The 18,872-nt window shown below is 35.7% G+C and overlaps 1 protein-coding gene across 5 annotated transcripts in view; it reads right to left on the bottom strand.

The window, feature by feature from the left end:
- Positions 1–18,872, bottom strand: part of KCNH8 (potassium voltage-gated channel subfamily H member 8) — a 396,050-nt gene that overhangs the window by 82,998 nt on the left and 294,180 nt on the right. For all 5 annotated transcript variants that reach the window (XM_073023635.1, XM_073023634.1, XM_008009256.3 and 2 more), the window contains 3 exons: positions 17,336–17,533; positions 5,224–5,423; positions 3,824–4,073 (listed from right to left, as the gene is read on the bottom strand). In XM_073023635.1, coding sequence (XP_072879736.1) covers positions 3,824–4,073; positions 5,224–5,423; positions 17,336–17,533 — 648 coding nt within the window. The remainder of the gene's footprint in view (positions 1–3,823; positions 4,074–5,223; positions 5,424–17,335; positions 17,534–18,872) is intronic.

The raw sequence follows: 18,872 nt of genomic DNA, 5'->3' as shown, positions 1-18,872 counted from the left end.
GGCGTACAAGGCAAACGAATTCCAGCCCCATAACAAATTCCTGCCCCTACCCTTTCCAGGTATCAGATTAAGAAATGTCTGCACGTATTGACTGGACAAGAAAGTTGCTAGGGTAAGTTTATGGTTGAACAGCTGTTGCTGTGAAGAAGAAGAACATTAATTTTTTTCATTGGCAGAGTGAACATGTGCTAAATATCTACAGGTCAAGTATAATGTCAAGTACTTGCTAAGTTTATCAAAGTAGTATTGATTTGAATTAGCCCTATAAGCCTTATAAGGCAATATTATATATATAATCCATAGGGAAAGTAAAATAGTCAATCTTTATTGAAATAATGTTAATCACAGAAAGTAAATATTAATCTTTTATTGTCTTTGTTTGAGTTTAGCCCCAGTACCACATACCAGTGTTTAGAATGGTCACGCAGCAATTTGCACTTTTGATGTATACATGGGAGAGGCAAAGATGTGAAAATGTTACCCATGTTAATCACATTTTATGGAGAAACTTGGGGCCAGGAGCAAAAGATAATGAATTAAATCTTTTAGCCGTAAGTAGTTTTTAAAAAAATGTAACAAGAAATATCCAACTGAATCATATTTGACTAGCAATGGAAGTTACACAGAAGCCACTAAATTTGTACTTATTGTGCTCTAGTGTCATAGATGATGCCTTTGTATTCTATTCCTAAAACTGTTGATAGCTACCAAAATTAAAAATACACCACAATTATAGAAAAATCCACATTATATCTGTTTAGAATGATACAAGATTCTAAGGAAAAAGTCTAGATGCCCTCTTAAAAACAGGCTGAATCCTTAGGCAGGCTATAAAACATTTTGTGGTACTAAAGAAAAATCAATAAAAAAAATTTTATGATTAAGGTTAAGTTTTTGAAGCAAATTAAGAATAACTGTTAATTCTACTTCAGAATAACAAGATGATAGGGTGACTGGCCTTTAACTTCACAAAGTTGAGAAGAGGCCAGGAAGAGTGTTAAATTCTCCCCTTAAGAAAGAACACACACACACATGCGCGTGCGCGCGCACACACACACACACACACACACACACACACAGGGAGCCTTGCTCTAATATTGCGTTACTCTATTATTGAGCCTCACTCTAATATTGATAAAGAAATGACCACATTAATAGTAAACTCTGAGTTGCCATTCCATGCCTTTCTATTAAGGAGAAAAACATAAGAGGATGAGAAAAGAACAGAGTCACAAATTTGAAAGACAAACCCTACCTTTACTCTAAGTGGCAAACAAGTCAACATGAAGCAGTGAAAAGCATATGGGTCTTTCATCATTCACTAGTGTCTCTCTCTTCACCTTTAATCTTGGAAGTAATCATACTGTCTTAGTCTATTCAGGTTGCCATACTGTAAACTGGGCAGCTTATAAACAAAAAAATTATTTCTCATAGTTCTAGAGGCTAGTGTCTGGTAAGAGCTCACTTTGTGATTCACAGGTGGCACCTTTTCGTTGTGTCTGCACATGGGAGAAAAGGCAGGGTAGCTCTCCTGAGTCTCTATTATAAAGACACTAATCCCACTCACGAGGGCTGTGCCCTCATCACCTATTTGCCTCTTCAAGGCCCCACTCCTAATACCATCATATTGGGGATTAGGTTTTGACATATCAATTTTGGGGGGAGGCAGACATTCAGATCATAACCCACAAATAATAAGGTTGCAAGATTTAAATTCAATAATGGGCATAAACACCCAGATCATATGCGGGATTCAATACATATTAGTTCTCTTTTTCTCTTCCAAAATATAATCTATTTTGAAGCTTACTAGCCAGAATCCATTGATAGAAGGTCTACAATGATTATATAGAATAATGTCTTTTTAAAATTTGCATAAATTTAAGGAATACAAGTGCAGTTTTGTTACATGGATATATTGCCTAGTGGTGAAGTCTGGACTTTGAGTGTAACCATCACTTGAATGGTGTACACTGTATCCATTAATTTATTTTCATCCCTCACCGCCCCCCCAGTCTTCCACTTTTTCTCGTCTCCAGTGTCTATTATTCCACACTCTATGTCCATCTGTACACTTTATTTACCTCCCAATTATAAGTGAGAACATGTAGTATTTGACTTTCTTCTTCTGAGTTACTTTGCTTAAGATAATGGTATCCAGTTCAATCCATATTGCTGCAAAATACATGATTTCATTCTTCTTTATGGCTGAATAGTATTCCATTGCATATATGTACCATATTTTTAATCCACTCATTCATTGATGAACACTTAGGTTGATTCCATATTGTTGCTATCATAAATAGTGCTGTGATAAACATATGAGTGCAGGGTTTTTTTAAAATTAGAAAAATATACATTGTTTAGACACGGAAGGAATGCTGAATACAGAATCTGATGTCTTAGATTAGCCTTGACTTTAGAAAAATCAGAGAAAATACCTTCGCCATCTTTCTGTGTTGTAAAGGCTTAAATGAGACCTTGTGTGTGAACACACTTTGCAAGTAATTGTTTACAAATATAAGGTTCTTAAAAATTAAAAATAAAAAGGTACTGAATTTACCCCCCTTTTATTAGCGCAAACTCTAAATATTTGTGTTTTATACTGGTGTTTGAAACACATCCTGAATTCACCTGCCTCTCACCATCATTACTACCACCTTGCCTGGTCTCAGACCCCATCGTATCCTTCACTTCAGTTTAATTTTCATGTAGGCAAGGATTTTGGCAATTTTCTTTTTTGCTGCATTATCAGTGTTTAGACCAGTACTGGATTCATTCATAGGCCCTCAATAAACGTTAGGTCACTAAACAAACAAAAATTACAGTTTTTTTTTTTTTTTTGAGACACTGTCTCTCTCTCCCTGCACTCAGGCTGGAGGCAGTGGCGCTATCTTGGCTTACTGCACCCTCCACCTCTCAGACTCAAGCGATCCTCCCATCTCAGCCTCCCAGGTAGCTGGAACTACAGGATCCTGCCACCATGGCCAGGTAATTATTTGTACTTTTAGTAGAGACAGGGTCTGTCCATGTTGCCCAGACTGGTCTTGAACTTACGGGCTCAAGCAATCCACCTGCCTCATCTCCAAAAGTGCTAGGATTGCAGGTGTGAGTCGCTGTGCCCAGCCCAGAGTGACCTTTAAAACAGCCCCACATAGCATTGTAAACAGGATTTTGTATACATTAACTCTGCATGCCGTTTTTGTCAACTGCCCTTTATATTTCAATGAAGACCAATTATGTGTTAATATTGAGAGTCAGCTCTGTGGCACAAAATTTTCACAATATATCTCGTAAGTTTTCTTTAAGGAAGTAAAAAGAGCCTATAGTCACCTTGACAGTATTAGGTTAATGACTGCTATGAGAGCTTATTCTTGAAACATAGTCACCTTTGCTCTATTTCTAGCACAGATACAATTTAGTTTTTGTGTTCTCTGAATTAATTTTCCACAAAAATAAATGCCCTCTTAAAACGGAGCAGCTATTTCACCAGAAGGGAGTATACATCATGATTAATAATCTGGCTTTAGGAATCAAAAATAACTGAGTTTATTTTCTTACTAGGTGATCTGGGTTTGTTACCTCAAGTACTAGTTATTCATGTCTAAAATGGAGATAATATTTATACTACTTTTTTTTTTTACAAGAATTAAATAATATGTTGGATATAACACTTAAGCAAACTAAACTCATATGAAGAATACTCCTGAGTTCACGTCTTCATCTATTCTTTCCCTACTCTCAATAGCAGTTTTCCCCCATTTCATCTTCTTAATTTATGCTCCAGAGTCAAACTTCATAAAGTTTTTCAATTCAGACCTACCAAGAATAGCCAGCACCATGCTGTCTTTAAGAACTTCCATGGAGCCCGAGCATACAAAGTAGATGGCCTGCAAAGCATCCCCTTGACGCAGCAGATACTCCCCCGGAGCACAGAAAGAGGTTTTGATGTGTAGAGACAGAGACCTGAGGCAGCCCCGGCTGGCACATTCAAAAAGGGACAACTGTAAGATCTCCTTGTTCAAGTGCATAGTGATGTCAGAACGCAGTTCATCTGGAAAGTCTTTCAAAAGCTGTCAGAGAAGATGAAGGAGGAAATCAAATTGGGGTAAGTGTAGTCTAACTGATTTACTTTGCAAGACTGCAGGGATGCTCTTCCTACTGTCTCCTGCTGTTTGGCCATCCAGCATACAGAAGAGAAAATCTAAGTATGTATAATCTTGGAGAGATTTTTCAGTGACTGTGATTTCAATTATGTGCTACTAAATAATCAGCTGATAAGAAGTCTGGAGAAAGAGAACAAATTAAGAAAACGCTCTAGCAGGAAAACATATAATGACTCATTGTGACTTGCTTCTCACAGAGTCCTAGTCAGGACATAAGATACGGAATTTGGATCCACTGGTGATTATACGAAGAGAGGAGAAACCAATTAATCACTACTAAAATGTTGGTTACAGGTTTGGTTGGTGGGTTGATGAAATGGTTGGTTGATTTATATAATATCTTTTTTTTTTTTTTTGAGACGGAGTCTCCCTCGTCTCCCAGGCTGGAGTGTAGTGGTATGATCTTGGCTCACTGCAAGCTCCGCCTCCCGGGTTCCCGCCACTCTCCTGCCTCAGCCTCCCGAGTAGCTGGGACTACAGGCGTCCGCCACCACGCCCGGCTAATTTTTTGCATTTTTAGTAGAGACGGAGTTTCACCGTGTTAGCCAGATGGTCTCCATTTCCTGACCTCATGATCCGCCCGCCTGGACCTCCCAAAGTGCTGGGATGACAGGCGTGAGATATATATAATACCTTTTTTATAGTGGCAGTCTGGGGTGTTTCTGGAAGTATAAAGATAACCCCTTTGATAGAATTTTTTAACTTTATTGATGTTAAAGGGAAACAGAAACTTGATTCATATAATTATTCCAGATTACACCATTAAATTGTTGTAAGAATTGATTCCTTCGAAAAGAGAGGATAAGAAGGAAAGTAAGTCCACCAGATTGAACAAGCAGCAAGTTAATATAAAACTTTGGTCAATCCAAATTGGCATTGTGAAAACACAAGCCAAAGCAAGTGAAAGAAGATGGATTGGGATTCATGAATAATTAAAAAAATAAAGGAATAAAGAAGTTAGTATGCTTTTCACTTCTGATACCTGCATTAGAGCATCTTGCTTTTACCTTAGAATATGTGCTTTCTGCCTGAAAACAACATGAGAAATGAACATTACCTCATTTGAATCTATTCCATTGTTGACTGACCAGGTTGTTTGAAAATATTCGAGCATCCTCTGCTTGAGTTGTTGGGGCAGGTGATGGACACGGATGAAATCTTTCAGATCCTTAGTTCTAGTGTGATAGAGGGACCATCTGGAGTACATCCTCTGTATGATTGCTGTCACGTTTCCAAACACCAAGGCGTGCATCAAGGCTAGAAAGTACAACACAGTATACAATGGAAGAGAAATATGACAGTGGGGCCCACGGCTTATATCTAATTTACAGTCTATCCTGGATCAGAGCAGAACGTGCTTATATGGCCACCATGTTGATACAGCTATTTTGGTACAAGCATTTTGGTGCAGACACTGTATCACAGGGTACATCCTGAAGCAATCACTTTGATTCCATATGGCTTGATCAGAGTAAAAATAGCTTTAAAAATACTCAATGATATGCAAAATAGGCCTCTTTGATTTACATTTAATCTGTTAGCTGCCATTCTGGTTATGATAAACTTTTATTTGAACTCGATTTACATCTATATTATTTTAATAGTTATGTATAGTTTAATAGTTACAATAAAATAGTTTTCATAGTTTGATAGAATAAGCTATAAAGTTATAGTTTAATAATTACTTTTATTACAGTAACTAATGAAATAAATTTTTGAAGTAAGTCTACTTTAGTTAGCCTTTGTGGGAACTTCAGTCTCACCCCCTCAAAAAGCCATCATTTAAACTTTGTTTTAGAATATTAAATGTGATAAATTTATATTAATGCAGATATGAAGGAAGTTGTAAAAAATGTAATTGAGGATTTCTTGAGCAGTGTGAAGCTCCAATACCCACTCCAACCCCAGCTCTGCAGTTACTTTAATTTTGAGGGAGATATTGGAAAATTTGAGACCATTCAAGAAACAAATGAATTCACAGAGAAAAAGAGGTATTCTGCATAGAGGAGTCATTGTTGCCACCATGAGATGCACCAGCAGGGTGTGTATGTATGTGTGTGTGTGTGTGTCTGTGTGTGTGTGTGTGTGTGTGTGTGTGTATATATATATATAGGGCTCTTGTTTCAATGAGGTTTGTCAGCCAGATAGTATTTAACCTCCACTTACTTGCTCAGCCTGCCCTTTGAGCCTGTCTCAAACCTACCATCAAAGTGTAATGACATGAAAAATTTTGTTCACCAGAATTTGAGGGCATATGGATATTTAGGGTGGGTATTTCTTCTGGAGAACAGTAGAGTGAAAGGATGGACCTCATTTTCCAGGAATTACCCACTTTGGGAAGCAACTAGGTATGGTCAAGGCATAGAAGGCATGACAGGATTTTGCACTCACTAGTCAGTAGCAGAATGAAACTGAAATGGTTTCTAAACAGATACCAGCAGATAATCCAAGAAGGCCTTGGACATACCTGGAACTGTGAAACTGAGAGAGATATTAGGGCCAAGCACATGCATTATTTATGGATAAGTCAACTCTAAGTAATATTCAGATTTTATCCCTGATCCTTATTCTGGGACAGAATTAGGAATGAGGCATGAAGCTTATTAGTTGGGTAAAATCATCTGTTTCAGTAATTTGGGGCTTAAAAAAAACACTAAACATTTAGTAGCTTGTCTATTAGGATCTATCAAAATGTACATGTATCAAAATCTCAGTGCCCAAGGAGCTACGTTAAAAATTTCCTAGCATCATAATGGATACATTAGTGCAAATATGTCAACATATTATTACTTCTATCTTCCTATCTTAGGATCTCCCCAATTCAAATCTTGTGTCCCTACATTTGTCAGAAATTACCAAACACTGGCATACTAATTTAATTCTAATCTCACACTGGAATTAAAATTCTTTACCAGGTAATACATAATTTCTCTATGGAATAATGGTCACTATGTCTATAAAATTACTCCCTTCATAACAAGACCTCAGTATTTTGGAAAAGTTACTAGAATAGGGTTAAACTTGGGGTCTATATACAAGAAGCAATGTAATGTTGCAGAGAGAATATGAACTTCAGAATCAGACAGATCTGGATTTGAATACTGATTTTGCTACTTCTTAATTGTGTGAACTTGGTAAGTTACATAATTCCTTTAAACAGATTCATGTTAAATGGGCATAGTCATTATGTTAAATAGCCCTTACTCATAGCGCTATTTCAAGATTTAAAGACCTATGTATGTTTTAAAAAGTGCCTAGTATATGTATGAAAAAAAGCATTTGCTCAATTTATGTTAATTTTCCTTATGAAAGTGAAAAATTTTATGAATTTTCAGCATGCTCAATGCAATTAAGCTTGGGGAAAATGACTCAGATTTAAGGTTTTCCTGCAACCTCTTAAATAGTAAAGAGCGGCTCTTAGTAGACATAAGTTATTGATGAAAGAAATTCAAAACATACTCAATAAATGCTTGATACATGCAAGAATGTGTAAGTATGTATTATTCCTAAATGTTCAAAAATGAGATGTGTCCCAACAGGTTAAAAATATTCCGTGAAAAATATATATCACGTAGCAACTAAATGTTGGATTTGTTCTTTGTAGATTCTAAATAGAGGTTTATTCTTCTGTATTGTTTTAGAAGCACAGCAGTTCTAATGCTTAAGTCTTTTATTTGGAAGATAAGAGCTCTACTTACAATAAACACTCAAAGAAAAGAACTGATTCTGCTCCAAGTCAAAGAAATTAAACATCGATTTCAGGCTCCCTTAATATACTTATGGGCTAAGTGTTTGGAAGCCCTACCATCTTTAACACTATGTAATCGTCTTTTCATGGAGATTAAATTGAGTACAGAGAACAATTCTGTTTCATTTATTTTAACACTGCTTTCCTTAATTATGTGTATGATTTTAACCTTGCTTTGCTTAATTATAATGTGTAAAGCACTTAAAGTAAGAGAAGTAATACGTTCAGATTATTTAACATCCTAGTTGTATTTTATTAGTAAAATGAATTACTGGATTAATTATAGCATTCATAAGTGTTATTGAAAAGTACTAGTCTATGTCTGAGTCACCACAATTTCAAAGTCTCATTTCAGCATAGATAACTATTTCTAATTTAAGTAGTTAAAAAAATAAAATTCTGGTCCTCATAGTCTTTCATTTTCCAAAGTTATTATGACCATTCTGTCACTGGTTATCATTTCACCCTGGCAAAGAGTGTGTGTAACTGTCAGAAAAAATCATTCCATCTGCTCTGAAAGTTTGACTCAAGAACTTCTATATCCAGGTCAGTATGGAAATTATTACTTACTTTCTCTTTATTTCTAGCAAATTTGATGTATATAATTCCTGAGTGTTTGACCTGCTGAGTGTGTGGGCGTCTCTTTTTTTGTGTGTAGTTTTGCATAAAATGCATTTTGTAAAATTTCATCTCAGTATCAGGTCCTGGAAGGAACCTCAACAATTGGCATCTAAGAAGAAAGTAAGCGGTTCTCAAATGAAAGAAGCGCTTCTGTAGAACTGCCTGGCCTTTTCTTTCTCGTTCTCTTTCCCTTTGTCTTTTCCTTTCCCTTTTCATTTCCCTTCCCCTTTTTCTTTCCCCTTCTCTTTCTTTTCCTGAATTTTGGACAACACGTATCTCCAGGAGTATAACATCATTGCTAATTACTTTAGCCAACTATTTTGCAGTGGCTTTGGAGGCTAAGTAGGGGGCGTTTTCTACTGATATAAAAGGAGGCCAGAGCTCAGGTTTTGGGTAATCTTAGCTGCCCTCCTTCTCTTTCCCACCTCCTCATTGCCCTGGAAATTTCCATTCTTGGTTATAAGTACACTGGCTTGTGGATGGCAGATGGTAGAGAGAATAGAGATGAGAAAAATTTCCTAAATGATGAATTTAAATGGCAGTGCAAAGACATCTTGAGAACAGCCTGAATTTGCGAACACAATAGCTCATCATATGGGTCCAATAAAACTATGTCAGGGTAGTGTGTGTGTATTCAGTGGGGGGACCCGAGGGAAGCCTTGATTACTTTGTGATAATAATGCTTCATTGAAACAGAATATGTTCTCAGTGATGAATGATCTTTATTAGGAAGCTTTATCCAACCTCCAAGGCTGTGCTGATGACTCTATCAACTGGGGCAAACTCATTAGGTGACTATAGGCAGTCACTGTTTAGTGTGATAGAATTTTTAAAGACATTGGAAAATATTTTCTGTATATTTTGTCTGGTTGCAAAAAATATGAATAGTTATACATACATATTTCAAAAAATAGTTATGTATGGAAATTCTGGAAAACTTTCTTTTGATAATGAGACTATGTGTAATTTTATTTTTCTGTTTGTTTTCCAGTTTTTTCTAAATGTACATTATAATAGAAAAAAATAGAAATAAAAAAGAAAGAACATCCTCTGCTTAAGTACCTATTTCCATTATTAAACTGTGAACTCCTTGAAAGAAAGTATCATATCTTAGTCATCTTTGTTTCCCCTGCATCTAGCACAGCTCTTGGCATAATTTAAGTATGCCATAAATATTTATGGAACTGAAATGTGCCTCTGGTAGTTTGATACTTTCTTTAAAATGTTTCATAATTGTAAGCAAATGGTTTAGAAAATCTATGATAAATAGTCCAGCCCCAAACTCATCCCTTCATCCCCATCTCACTCGCTAAAATCAACCTTTTAAAATGATTTTTTTTGGGTATTTTTGCAGTTATCACCAAAATGTTGGACAACATAATTGTACTCCATTGCTTGACTCATTATTGTTAAGACAAACCCAAGAACAACCTGATATGAAAGGCAAGAACTTAGCTCACTATTACCCAGCTTCTTAACTCACACTTGATATATTATTTTTAGCTCATCTATTAAAATTTTACAAGGTAAAATTAAAATCAAAGATACATATAGAACAAGTTACCCACTTGCTAAATGTGAAGCTCATTGAGATTTTTCAAAGTAAACATAGCTATAGAATCACTACCTCCCACCACCCCAGATGAATAAACCAAATAATAGTATTCTGGAGGCTTCCTTGTGTCCCTTTCACAATCACTAACCAATCCCTTCACCAAAGGTAACCACAGTTACCAATTATATTACAATTAATAAGCTTTGCCTATCTATGAACTTTCTCTAAACAAAATCATACAGTATGTACTTTTTTCTGTCTGGCTTCTCTGCTGAGCATTGAGTTTGTAAGATTTGTCCATAAGGTTCCATGACATAGTAGTTCATTTACTTTTAGTGTATAATGCTCTCTTGAATAGAGAATTTACTTATTTATTCTCCCATTAATGGACATTCCCAGTTTGAGATTCTTACAAAAAGGCTTTTGTAGACATCTATGTATATATCCTGAAGTATACATGTATGCATTTCCACTGGTTATATATTCAGAAGTGAAATTGTTGAATCACAGAGTAGAAGTATATTCAGATATGGTAGATGTTGACAAAGTTGTATCGACTGACATGCCCATCAACAGTGTAGGAGAGGTCAAGGTCTTCCATTATCCTCTCAAACACTTAGGGTTGCAGTGTTTTTAAACATATCATTTTGGTGAACATAAAATGGTATCTAATTTTGGTTTTAATTTGCATGTTTCTGATTAATGATGTTGAGCACTTTTTTATATGTTTGTCATCTACTCCGGTATTGGAAATCTACTTTTCAGGGTTTTTTTCAAGCTTTTGCCCATTTCAGGGAGTTGATTGATCTTTTTCTCATCGATTTAACAGTTCTTTATATACAGGAGATGAGAGTCCTTTGTTAGATAAACATTTGAAAATATCTTCTCCTGCCCTGTAACTTCCCTCTTCACATTTATAATAAGGTCTTTTCATACAAAAGAAGTTCTGCAGTTGAATTTATCATTCTTTTCCTTTATGGCTAGGGCTTTTTGTGTCATGATTAGGAAACCTTTGCCAAATCAAAGGTCATAAAAATATTCTCCTATATTACCTTTTAGAAGTTTTATTGTTTTCCCTCCCAAATTTAGATCAAAATCCACCTGGAATTAATTTTTATGTACAGTTTTAAGAGGGACCAAGGTTGTCTTCCAACAGGTAGATATACATTTGACCCAACAACATTTACTGAAAGTAGCATCCATATCACAAATGAAGTGACAATATATGTGTGCCAATATATGAGTTCAGAAACAGTTCTGAACTCTCTTCTGTTTCATTGGCCTATTGGTCTATTATTGGACAAACACCATACACTCTTAATTACTGTAACTTTGAAATACATTTGATATGTGTAGCACAAATCTTCCAATATTGTTTCATGATAGCTTTGACTGGTTTTTGCTCTTTTCCACTGATTTTTAGAAACAACTTGTCAATTTTCAAACACACACACACACACAAACACACATCTACTGGAATTTTTTATTGGGATTGCATTTAATCTTTAGATTACTTTGAGTACAACTAGTATTTTCGCAATGCTGAGTCCATTGTTAGCAACCATCACCATTGTATATCCTTCCATTATTTTCTCACTAATGTTTTGTAATTTTCTGTATGGAAGTCTTACAAATTTTTAGTTATAATTATTCATAAATATTTAATTATTTGTAATAATTTTTATATTTTATTTCTAATTTGTTACTAGTATATGGAAATGCAATTGATTTTTTGCATATCGATCTTGTGTCCATACACCTTACTGAATTCGCTCATTAATTCTAATATTCATCTGAAGTTATTAGGATTACTTATTTGTTTTGAGTGTTCTCAAAGTTCACATAGTTTTGTCTATGTATAATTTTTAGACATTATTTTTGCTTTAAATCTCTCTGATTTATAGTTTTAAATATTCCTCCCATATATTAGTGGTTTGTACACTCCATAATTACAGATGCTTATATGGAAGTTTATATGGCACCTTAAATGAAAACTTTATATATATATACACATACATATAAAGTTTATGCTTATATACATATACATGTATGTGTGTGTATGTATATATCTCTATATATCTATATATGTATATATCTCTATATCTCTCTCTCTCTCTATCTCTATATATCTCTATATATCTATATATGAACTTGCCTATCTATGAACTTTCTTAGCTCTTCACTGTAGCTCGCACTGTAGCTCTTCAGAAAATCTATATATATCTATAGATAGACATATAAAATAAAACTTGTACAACTCCTGTGGAAATTCTGATGGGTTCCCAGAGGACTCCCAGGTGGATCCATTCAGCATTTTTTCACCCGTTTCTTCTCACTGAGCAATATTATCTCTGTCCTTGATGATTATCTGGAGTTTTGCCAGTCCCCTTTCTCATTTAATATTGCTACTGTTTATTTTTCTAGTATATTGCATCCTTGCCACTAGCAATTTCATAGCCTTGTGTGGCGGATTCCTAGTGAGATACCTTAGACTTAAGTCTATGGTAACACAAATTTTAGGTCCTTCTTTTTAAAAATAAATTATTTGTTTATATTTATCAAAATTAAGTAAATAAAATAAATTTATGGTACATAAGAAAATGAGTATTTTAGAAGAAGTTTGCCAGGTCTTAGTGAGGCCTGGATTTAAACTCACTAAATCTCTTCTTCTGCCTTATGTCTAAATTGGGGTATTAATAATCTCTCTCTCACAGTATTGTAAGAATTAAATGAACAAAGTGCTCAATAGTGTGAGCTCTTATGATTAGTTCTCAACATTTTACAAGTAATTAGTTAATTAGGAAATATTAAAATGCAGGCATCATTTTTCCTAGCCAGCGTAATTTTCACAATAATATAAAATTATTTCCCCACAAACACAAATATGAAAAGCTTTAACTAATAAACTCAAGTCACTTAGATGCCATTTGACTTTCAAATGAATAGTTTGCTAAGTGCTGCTCAGGTCACCTAAATTTTTTAATGCCACTTACCAGTGGGCACTGATTTTGCACCAGGACATTTGCTCAATAAACATTCAACAAACAAGAAACAAAGTAACATTTTCAGATTATTTCCTGTATCTTTTGGCCTTTGTAATCAGTGTTGCACCTACCTACAGAGAACAGCCGGGAACAGTTTGTGCATTAACAATTTTTGATTCAGTACTACTCACAATACAGTAAGTGAATCAATAGAGAATAAGCTCATTTATCTTACGGATTTTTTGAAATGTCAAATTAGTAGAATTAAGCTGTGAGCATTTCCCAAAATTATCATCAGGAGTAGAAGAAACATGGGCAAATATTAAATAAATATAGACTATGTTTATCTGCAAAATGCTTGTGATTTTGCTTGGCTGAAATATGGGCTATCACAGAGAATAGAAATTATAAAAAGTCATAATGCTGGATATGAAAGAGTCACCACAGGGCCTGGCACACTGTAGCTCTTCAGAAAATGAGTATTCCTGTTCTCTGCTCCCTAGGCGATCACTGCTCTACATCAGCCAAGAGTTTGTTACAGTTGCTGCAGCCCCAGCAAGCTACTTCAACAACTGTGCCATGGCACTGTCTTTCCAAGAAACTCTCACTGCTTCTGAACTTCCTAACTGACATGGCACTTAGCATTTACTGCCTGGTATCATTAAAACTCTTTCCACATGTTTCAGCCTATCTCCTCCAAACTGGATCATAAGCTCTTTGAGGGAACGTTTGTTTTTATACTTCTTTGATTTCACTGTATGCTGGGTGACCAATTGCTTAAGACCCACACACTCATATCACTTCTCTCATGCAAGGAAGCCTGTAGGAGCCATCTCCTATTATAAAGTTCAAAACTCAAAGTGATGTCTTGAATTAAGGTCATTAAGAGGACATGCTAAAACAGGTTTTGAGGGGAATATTGTGGGGCAGAAAATATTAACAGAACTCTAGCCTAAAAAGAATGCTTACTTGATCCAGGTAGACTCCAACATCTCCTAATACTCCATCACAGCGGCCTATGGTTCAGTGAAGTTTCCCTTTACATATTTAAGGAGAGAAGTAAGTATTCACCTGGGTTCAAACCTTGCGTTTTCACTAACTGGTTGTGTGGCATTGGAAAGTTACTTTAATTCTCCATACTTTAGATTTGTCATCTGAAAAATGTGGATAATATCAATCTGCATCAGTTGGAAGTTTAGAAGAAAGAAATTATACTAAATACTTCAACAGCAGTAATTCAGTATAGAGAATTGGTTTTCCTGGGGTTGGAAGGCTGAATAAACAAAAAAGAAAAATAGAGGTAACACGGACATAGCAAATGCAGAAGGCTTAACCCTTAGGGCTGGATACACGGAGGGAAGAAGTGCAGTTATCAGAACATAGAAACACAGAGCAGGAGTTGTGAGGAGTGTCAGTGAGCCAGGGTTCTGTCTTTGGACAAGATGGCGCCCCTGACTGATGCAAGATTGTCTGAGGAGGCCCAGTGAGTTTGGTTCTGGAATGAAGGCTGAAACCATCTGCTGCTGCTGAGGTGCCCGCGTCCACTGAGGGAACAGCATGAGCACCACAGCAGGCAGTCCCTTCTCCCCTCCTCCTGCCTGCCAGTCTTCCCTTGGTTCCTCCTATAAGAAAAAGCAACTGAGGTCAGCTGGCAAAGAAGAATGAGTTTTGCTGAGTACAAACCCCAGCGTTACAAAGCAAAATAAATAAAGGTGGGTTTGGAGTCCAGAGAAAATAGTATAATAGTTTATTTGTTATAAGAAAAAATAATAATAGTGCCAACCCCATAGATTTGCTTTAAAAATTATGGTATTGTGTTAGAACACTTAAAACAGAGAATGGAACATAAAAACAACTAATAAATGTTCACTATTATTGTATTGGTGTTGTCATATAATAGACATTCAGTAAGTATTTGGTTATACACTTGATATGGTTGTGTCCCGGACCCAAATCTCATTTTGAATTGTAGTTCCCATAATCCCCACATGTTGTGGGGAGGGACCTGGTCAGAGGTAATTGAATCATGGGGACAGGTTTTTCCTGTGCTGTTCTGCTGATAGTAAATAAGTCTCACAAGATCTGATGGTTTTATAAAGGGCAGTTCCCCTGTACGTGCTCTCTTGCCTGCTGCCATGTAAAATGTGCTTGTGCTCCTCCATTGCCTTCTGACATGATTGTGAGGCCTCCCCAGCCATGTGGAACCATGGTCCATTAAACCTCTTTTTCTTTATAAATTACCCAGTCTTGAGTATGTCTTTATTAGCAGAGTGAGAATGAACTAATACAACATTTGAATACATAAATGGTTGACTCTACCCTGTTATTTTCCTTCCTTTCTATTGTGCCTCTATCTAGCTTGTTCTCTTCTTCCTGCTTAAAAAATTTACATGTAATAATTCATGTTATCAAACATTTTCTAAAAAATTATGTAAAATGCTATATAGTGAAAAGTCTTCCTTTGAATTTGCTGATTCTTATTAAAATTTATGTATGCATTAATAAGCAATATACATATGCTGGCTCTCCTTAGCCTGCTTTCTACTGTTAGGGTTTTCTCTACTCTTTTTAAGTTCATTTCTTTCTGTCTTTGTCACTCACTCTTTTTCTTTCTTTTGCCTGCCTGCCTGCCTTCCATCATTGATCTTTCTCTCTTCTCCCTCTGTCTCTTTTTGTTTTTTCTCTCTGCTTTTTCTTCCTTCCCTTCAGTTTCTTTTTCTTTCCTTCTTTTTATCCCTTATGACTCATTATATTCTCTGCAATGTCTATTCCCTTTTTTCCTTCAATTTTATCTTTGTGCATAAGATGGCTTTGCTTTTTTCTTTGATATCTTTGCTTAGATACTTCATCTCATCTTTAATCTCTTTTGTTATATCTTTTCTAAGATACTTAGTTTTTGTTTGTGGTCTTCTTTAATAACAGCAATAGCTTTATTAATATATTTTGAATTATTGTCTGTTGTTAGCATGATCTCTGCAAATATGAACGGTCTGTGTGATTCTTTGTGAGTTAAGCCTTCTCTACTTCTCCACTAAACTTGCTCACTTGTTGCTCTTACTTGTAATAAAGGAGGGTGATAGCTTTTGCACTTTAGGCTATGAACCTCACACTTAGGAAGTGTATTTTTGCTGATGCTTTCTGAGATTTGACATGCCAGATCCTCTTGTCACATCTTCCCATCTCTCCTCGCGTTTGCCATCTATCAGTCTCAGTTTTTGCAGACTTTATGTATATTTATGAATTATAGCTGTCTCTTAGTTTAACTGAATATTGAACTTACTGGCTTTAAAAATATTCTTAGTGCTTTAAAAATGTGATTTCTTTGAAGAGAAGTATAAAATGCAGACTATTTCATTATGTTCATATAAGAAATATTTATTCCTGTTTTTGATTGTCGTAAAATTCTCTAGAGAGCGTTTTGGACAAATTTCCTAATTTTTTAATGTTTTGAGCTTTCCAAAGTAAGTGTACTTGGGGCTTTCATTCCAGGAGTGGGGATAGATGTTTGCTGAATCAACCACCCTCTTTCACTGAGTCTCTTATAAAAGAGTTGCTTGCCTAGGGAAAGAAGTGTGAAGACCATCTAAATTAAATTTGTTTTTTTATTGGGAGAAGTACTGCTGGATCTTACTAATACCCTTGTTTTATAGAAAGCAATTTCTATGTTATTTATGGTCATATAACATTACATCAGAGATAGAAAGAACCACAGTTGCATCTTGCCTAATACATCACTTGAAAGATGAAGAAACTGAGTGAAGAGTCTGAAACGGACTTGACCCACAGTTTCAAGGCCACAATGTGGACCAGAAAGAGGGCATATGTAAAAGTAAGTTGGAGGATCTAGGAAAAGTCTAGGATCCAGGAAAGGGTCTAAGCCACTGTCCAGAGTACACATTCTAGTGGGTAGGGTAAATGTGTATTACAAGTTTGCCTACATAGCCACTTCTTACTTCGTCTTACCTTTGCAGGCTAAAACAGTAAGCTGGATGAGGTAATGATTCTACATAAGGGGAGCCCCATGTGTTAATCTTGCTCCATTCTTCTTAAATGCACGCTCTAGTGTGTTAATCTCTCAAGTCTCTTTTTATATGGAACCACAGAGACAACTACAGCTTTGCATCTAGACTATCTAATTAGTGCTTTTAGAATCTTGCAATGTTAATCAGCTTATCTCTATTGTATTTCAGGATGGAACAAACAGGCAGTGATAGTTAGACAGGCACAGTTCTTCTTGGTATAAAAGAAGATGCTCACTTACCACCAATCAGCATGGTGCAGATGGAGAAGATCTTTTCTGCATCTGTATTAGCAGAGACGTTCCCAAAACCCACGCTGGTGAGGCTGCTCAGCGTGAAGTACAGCGCGGCAATATAGGCACTTCGGATCGACGGGCCCCCCAAGGTATTGTTGCCATAGTACGGAGATTCCAGTCTCTTTCCCAACTCATGAAGCCAACCTGCAATGGAGGAAATAATGCAAATGAGAGAACAAAAAGTAAAGTCTCAGTATTAACACATGGGAGTAATGATAAATAAATATTTGGGGAGGTAATGATTTGCTCGGGGGAAAAAGGAGGTAAAAAGGAAATTAAAGGCAAGTTATTAGATTTCATTCTTTAAAAGTGAAAATATAATTTTCCTCATGCTGTTCTCTATAATACACATGGCATATAAACATGAATTCCAGAGTGGATTGATGGACAAAGCTAAACAAGTTACTATAATGCAACAAACTGCAGGGATGGCTACTCTCAGAAGCAGTGTTGCTTATTTCACTTGCCCTGTTAAGCTCATCTCATTTGGAATTATAAGAAGAAACAAAGAGTTGAGTAAATATTTCAAAACCCAAAGTGATGATATATTACAACAGCCATGAGTCTAGATGTCAGAGGTGAGAAGTCTAGAAGTCTAGGTGAGATAGACTTTATTTCCATTCTGTAAAACTCTTCCCCTTTGTATTCACTTGGGGAGGTATCCACTCATCTTACAAATCTTAGCTCATGTTACTTTACTCAGGAAGTGTTCTCTGCAGTCCCATTTTAAAATCAGGGTTGAAAGGGGGAAAATGCACGAGTAATGAATACCTGTAATCGATCAGAACTGAAAGCCCCTCTACAAACTGTTTTATGATACTATGCATATATGTGTCAAAATTTATCAAATTAAATGCTTTATAAATATATATAGTTAATTGTATATTAATTACGTTGTCAGAAAGCTGTAAACAACCTGTATTAATAAACATGAGACGATAGCAAGTATAAACTTAATAATATTATCTAGAATTTAAACACAACACAAAAATCACTTTAAAATTATTTATTGAAAATAATTATCCCTTAAGATTTTATACTTTATAATTCTCTCTTTCTCTCTCTATGTGTGTGTGTTGTAACAAGCAATAACAATGCAGCTCAACTCATAAGATTCATAAGGCTTTCTGTAATGGATACTAACTACTACTTTCTAATAAATACTTCATTGAATGGCTGCTCAAGAAGAGATGAAAAACCATTACACTCTTAAGTAGTAATAATATTATCATTATCAACTAAGCTTATATATGATAAAACTGTGCTAGGTAATTAAAATGCAAATTTGAAGCAGCTGGGAATTCCTTGCGACCAAGGAGAAGTGCTTAGGGGCAAGTACTGGGCCTTATTCCTTCTGTGTTGCTACAGAGTGTTTTTCAACCTTTAACTTGCATCAGAAACACCTAGAGGGCTTGCTAAAGAGGGTCTAAACCAAGCATTTATTTGGTTCTTTTGGTCCTGTATTCTCTGAATGAAATCACTT

Source organism: Chlorocebus sabaeus, chromosome 15 (assembly GCF_047675955.1).
Source record: "Chlorocebus sabaeus isolate Y175 chromosome 15, mChlSab1.0.hap1, whole genome shotgun sequence".
Taxonomy (NCBI): domain Eukaryota; kingdom Metazoa; phylum Chordata; class Mammalia; order Primates; family Cercopithecidae; genus Chlorocebus; species Chlorocebus sabaeus.
This window is presented reverse-complemented; position numbering and strand designations above follow the sequence as displayed.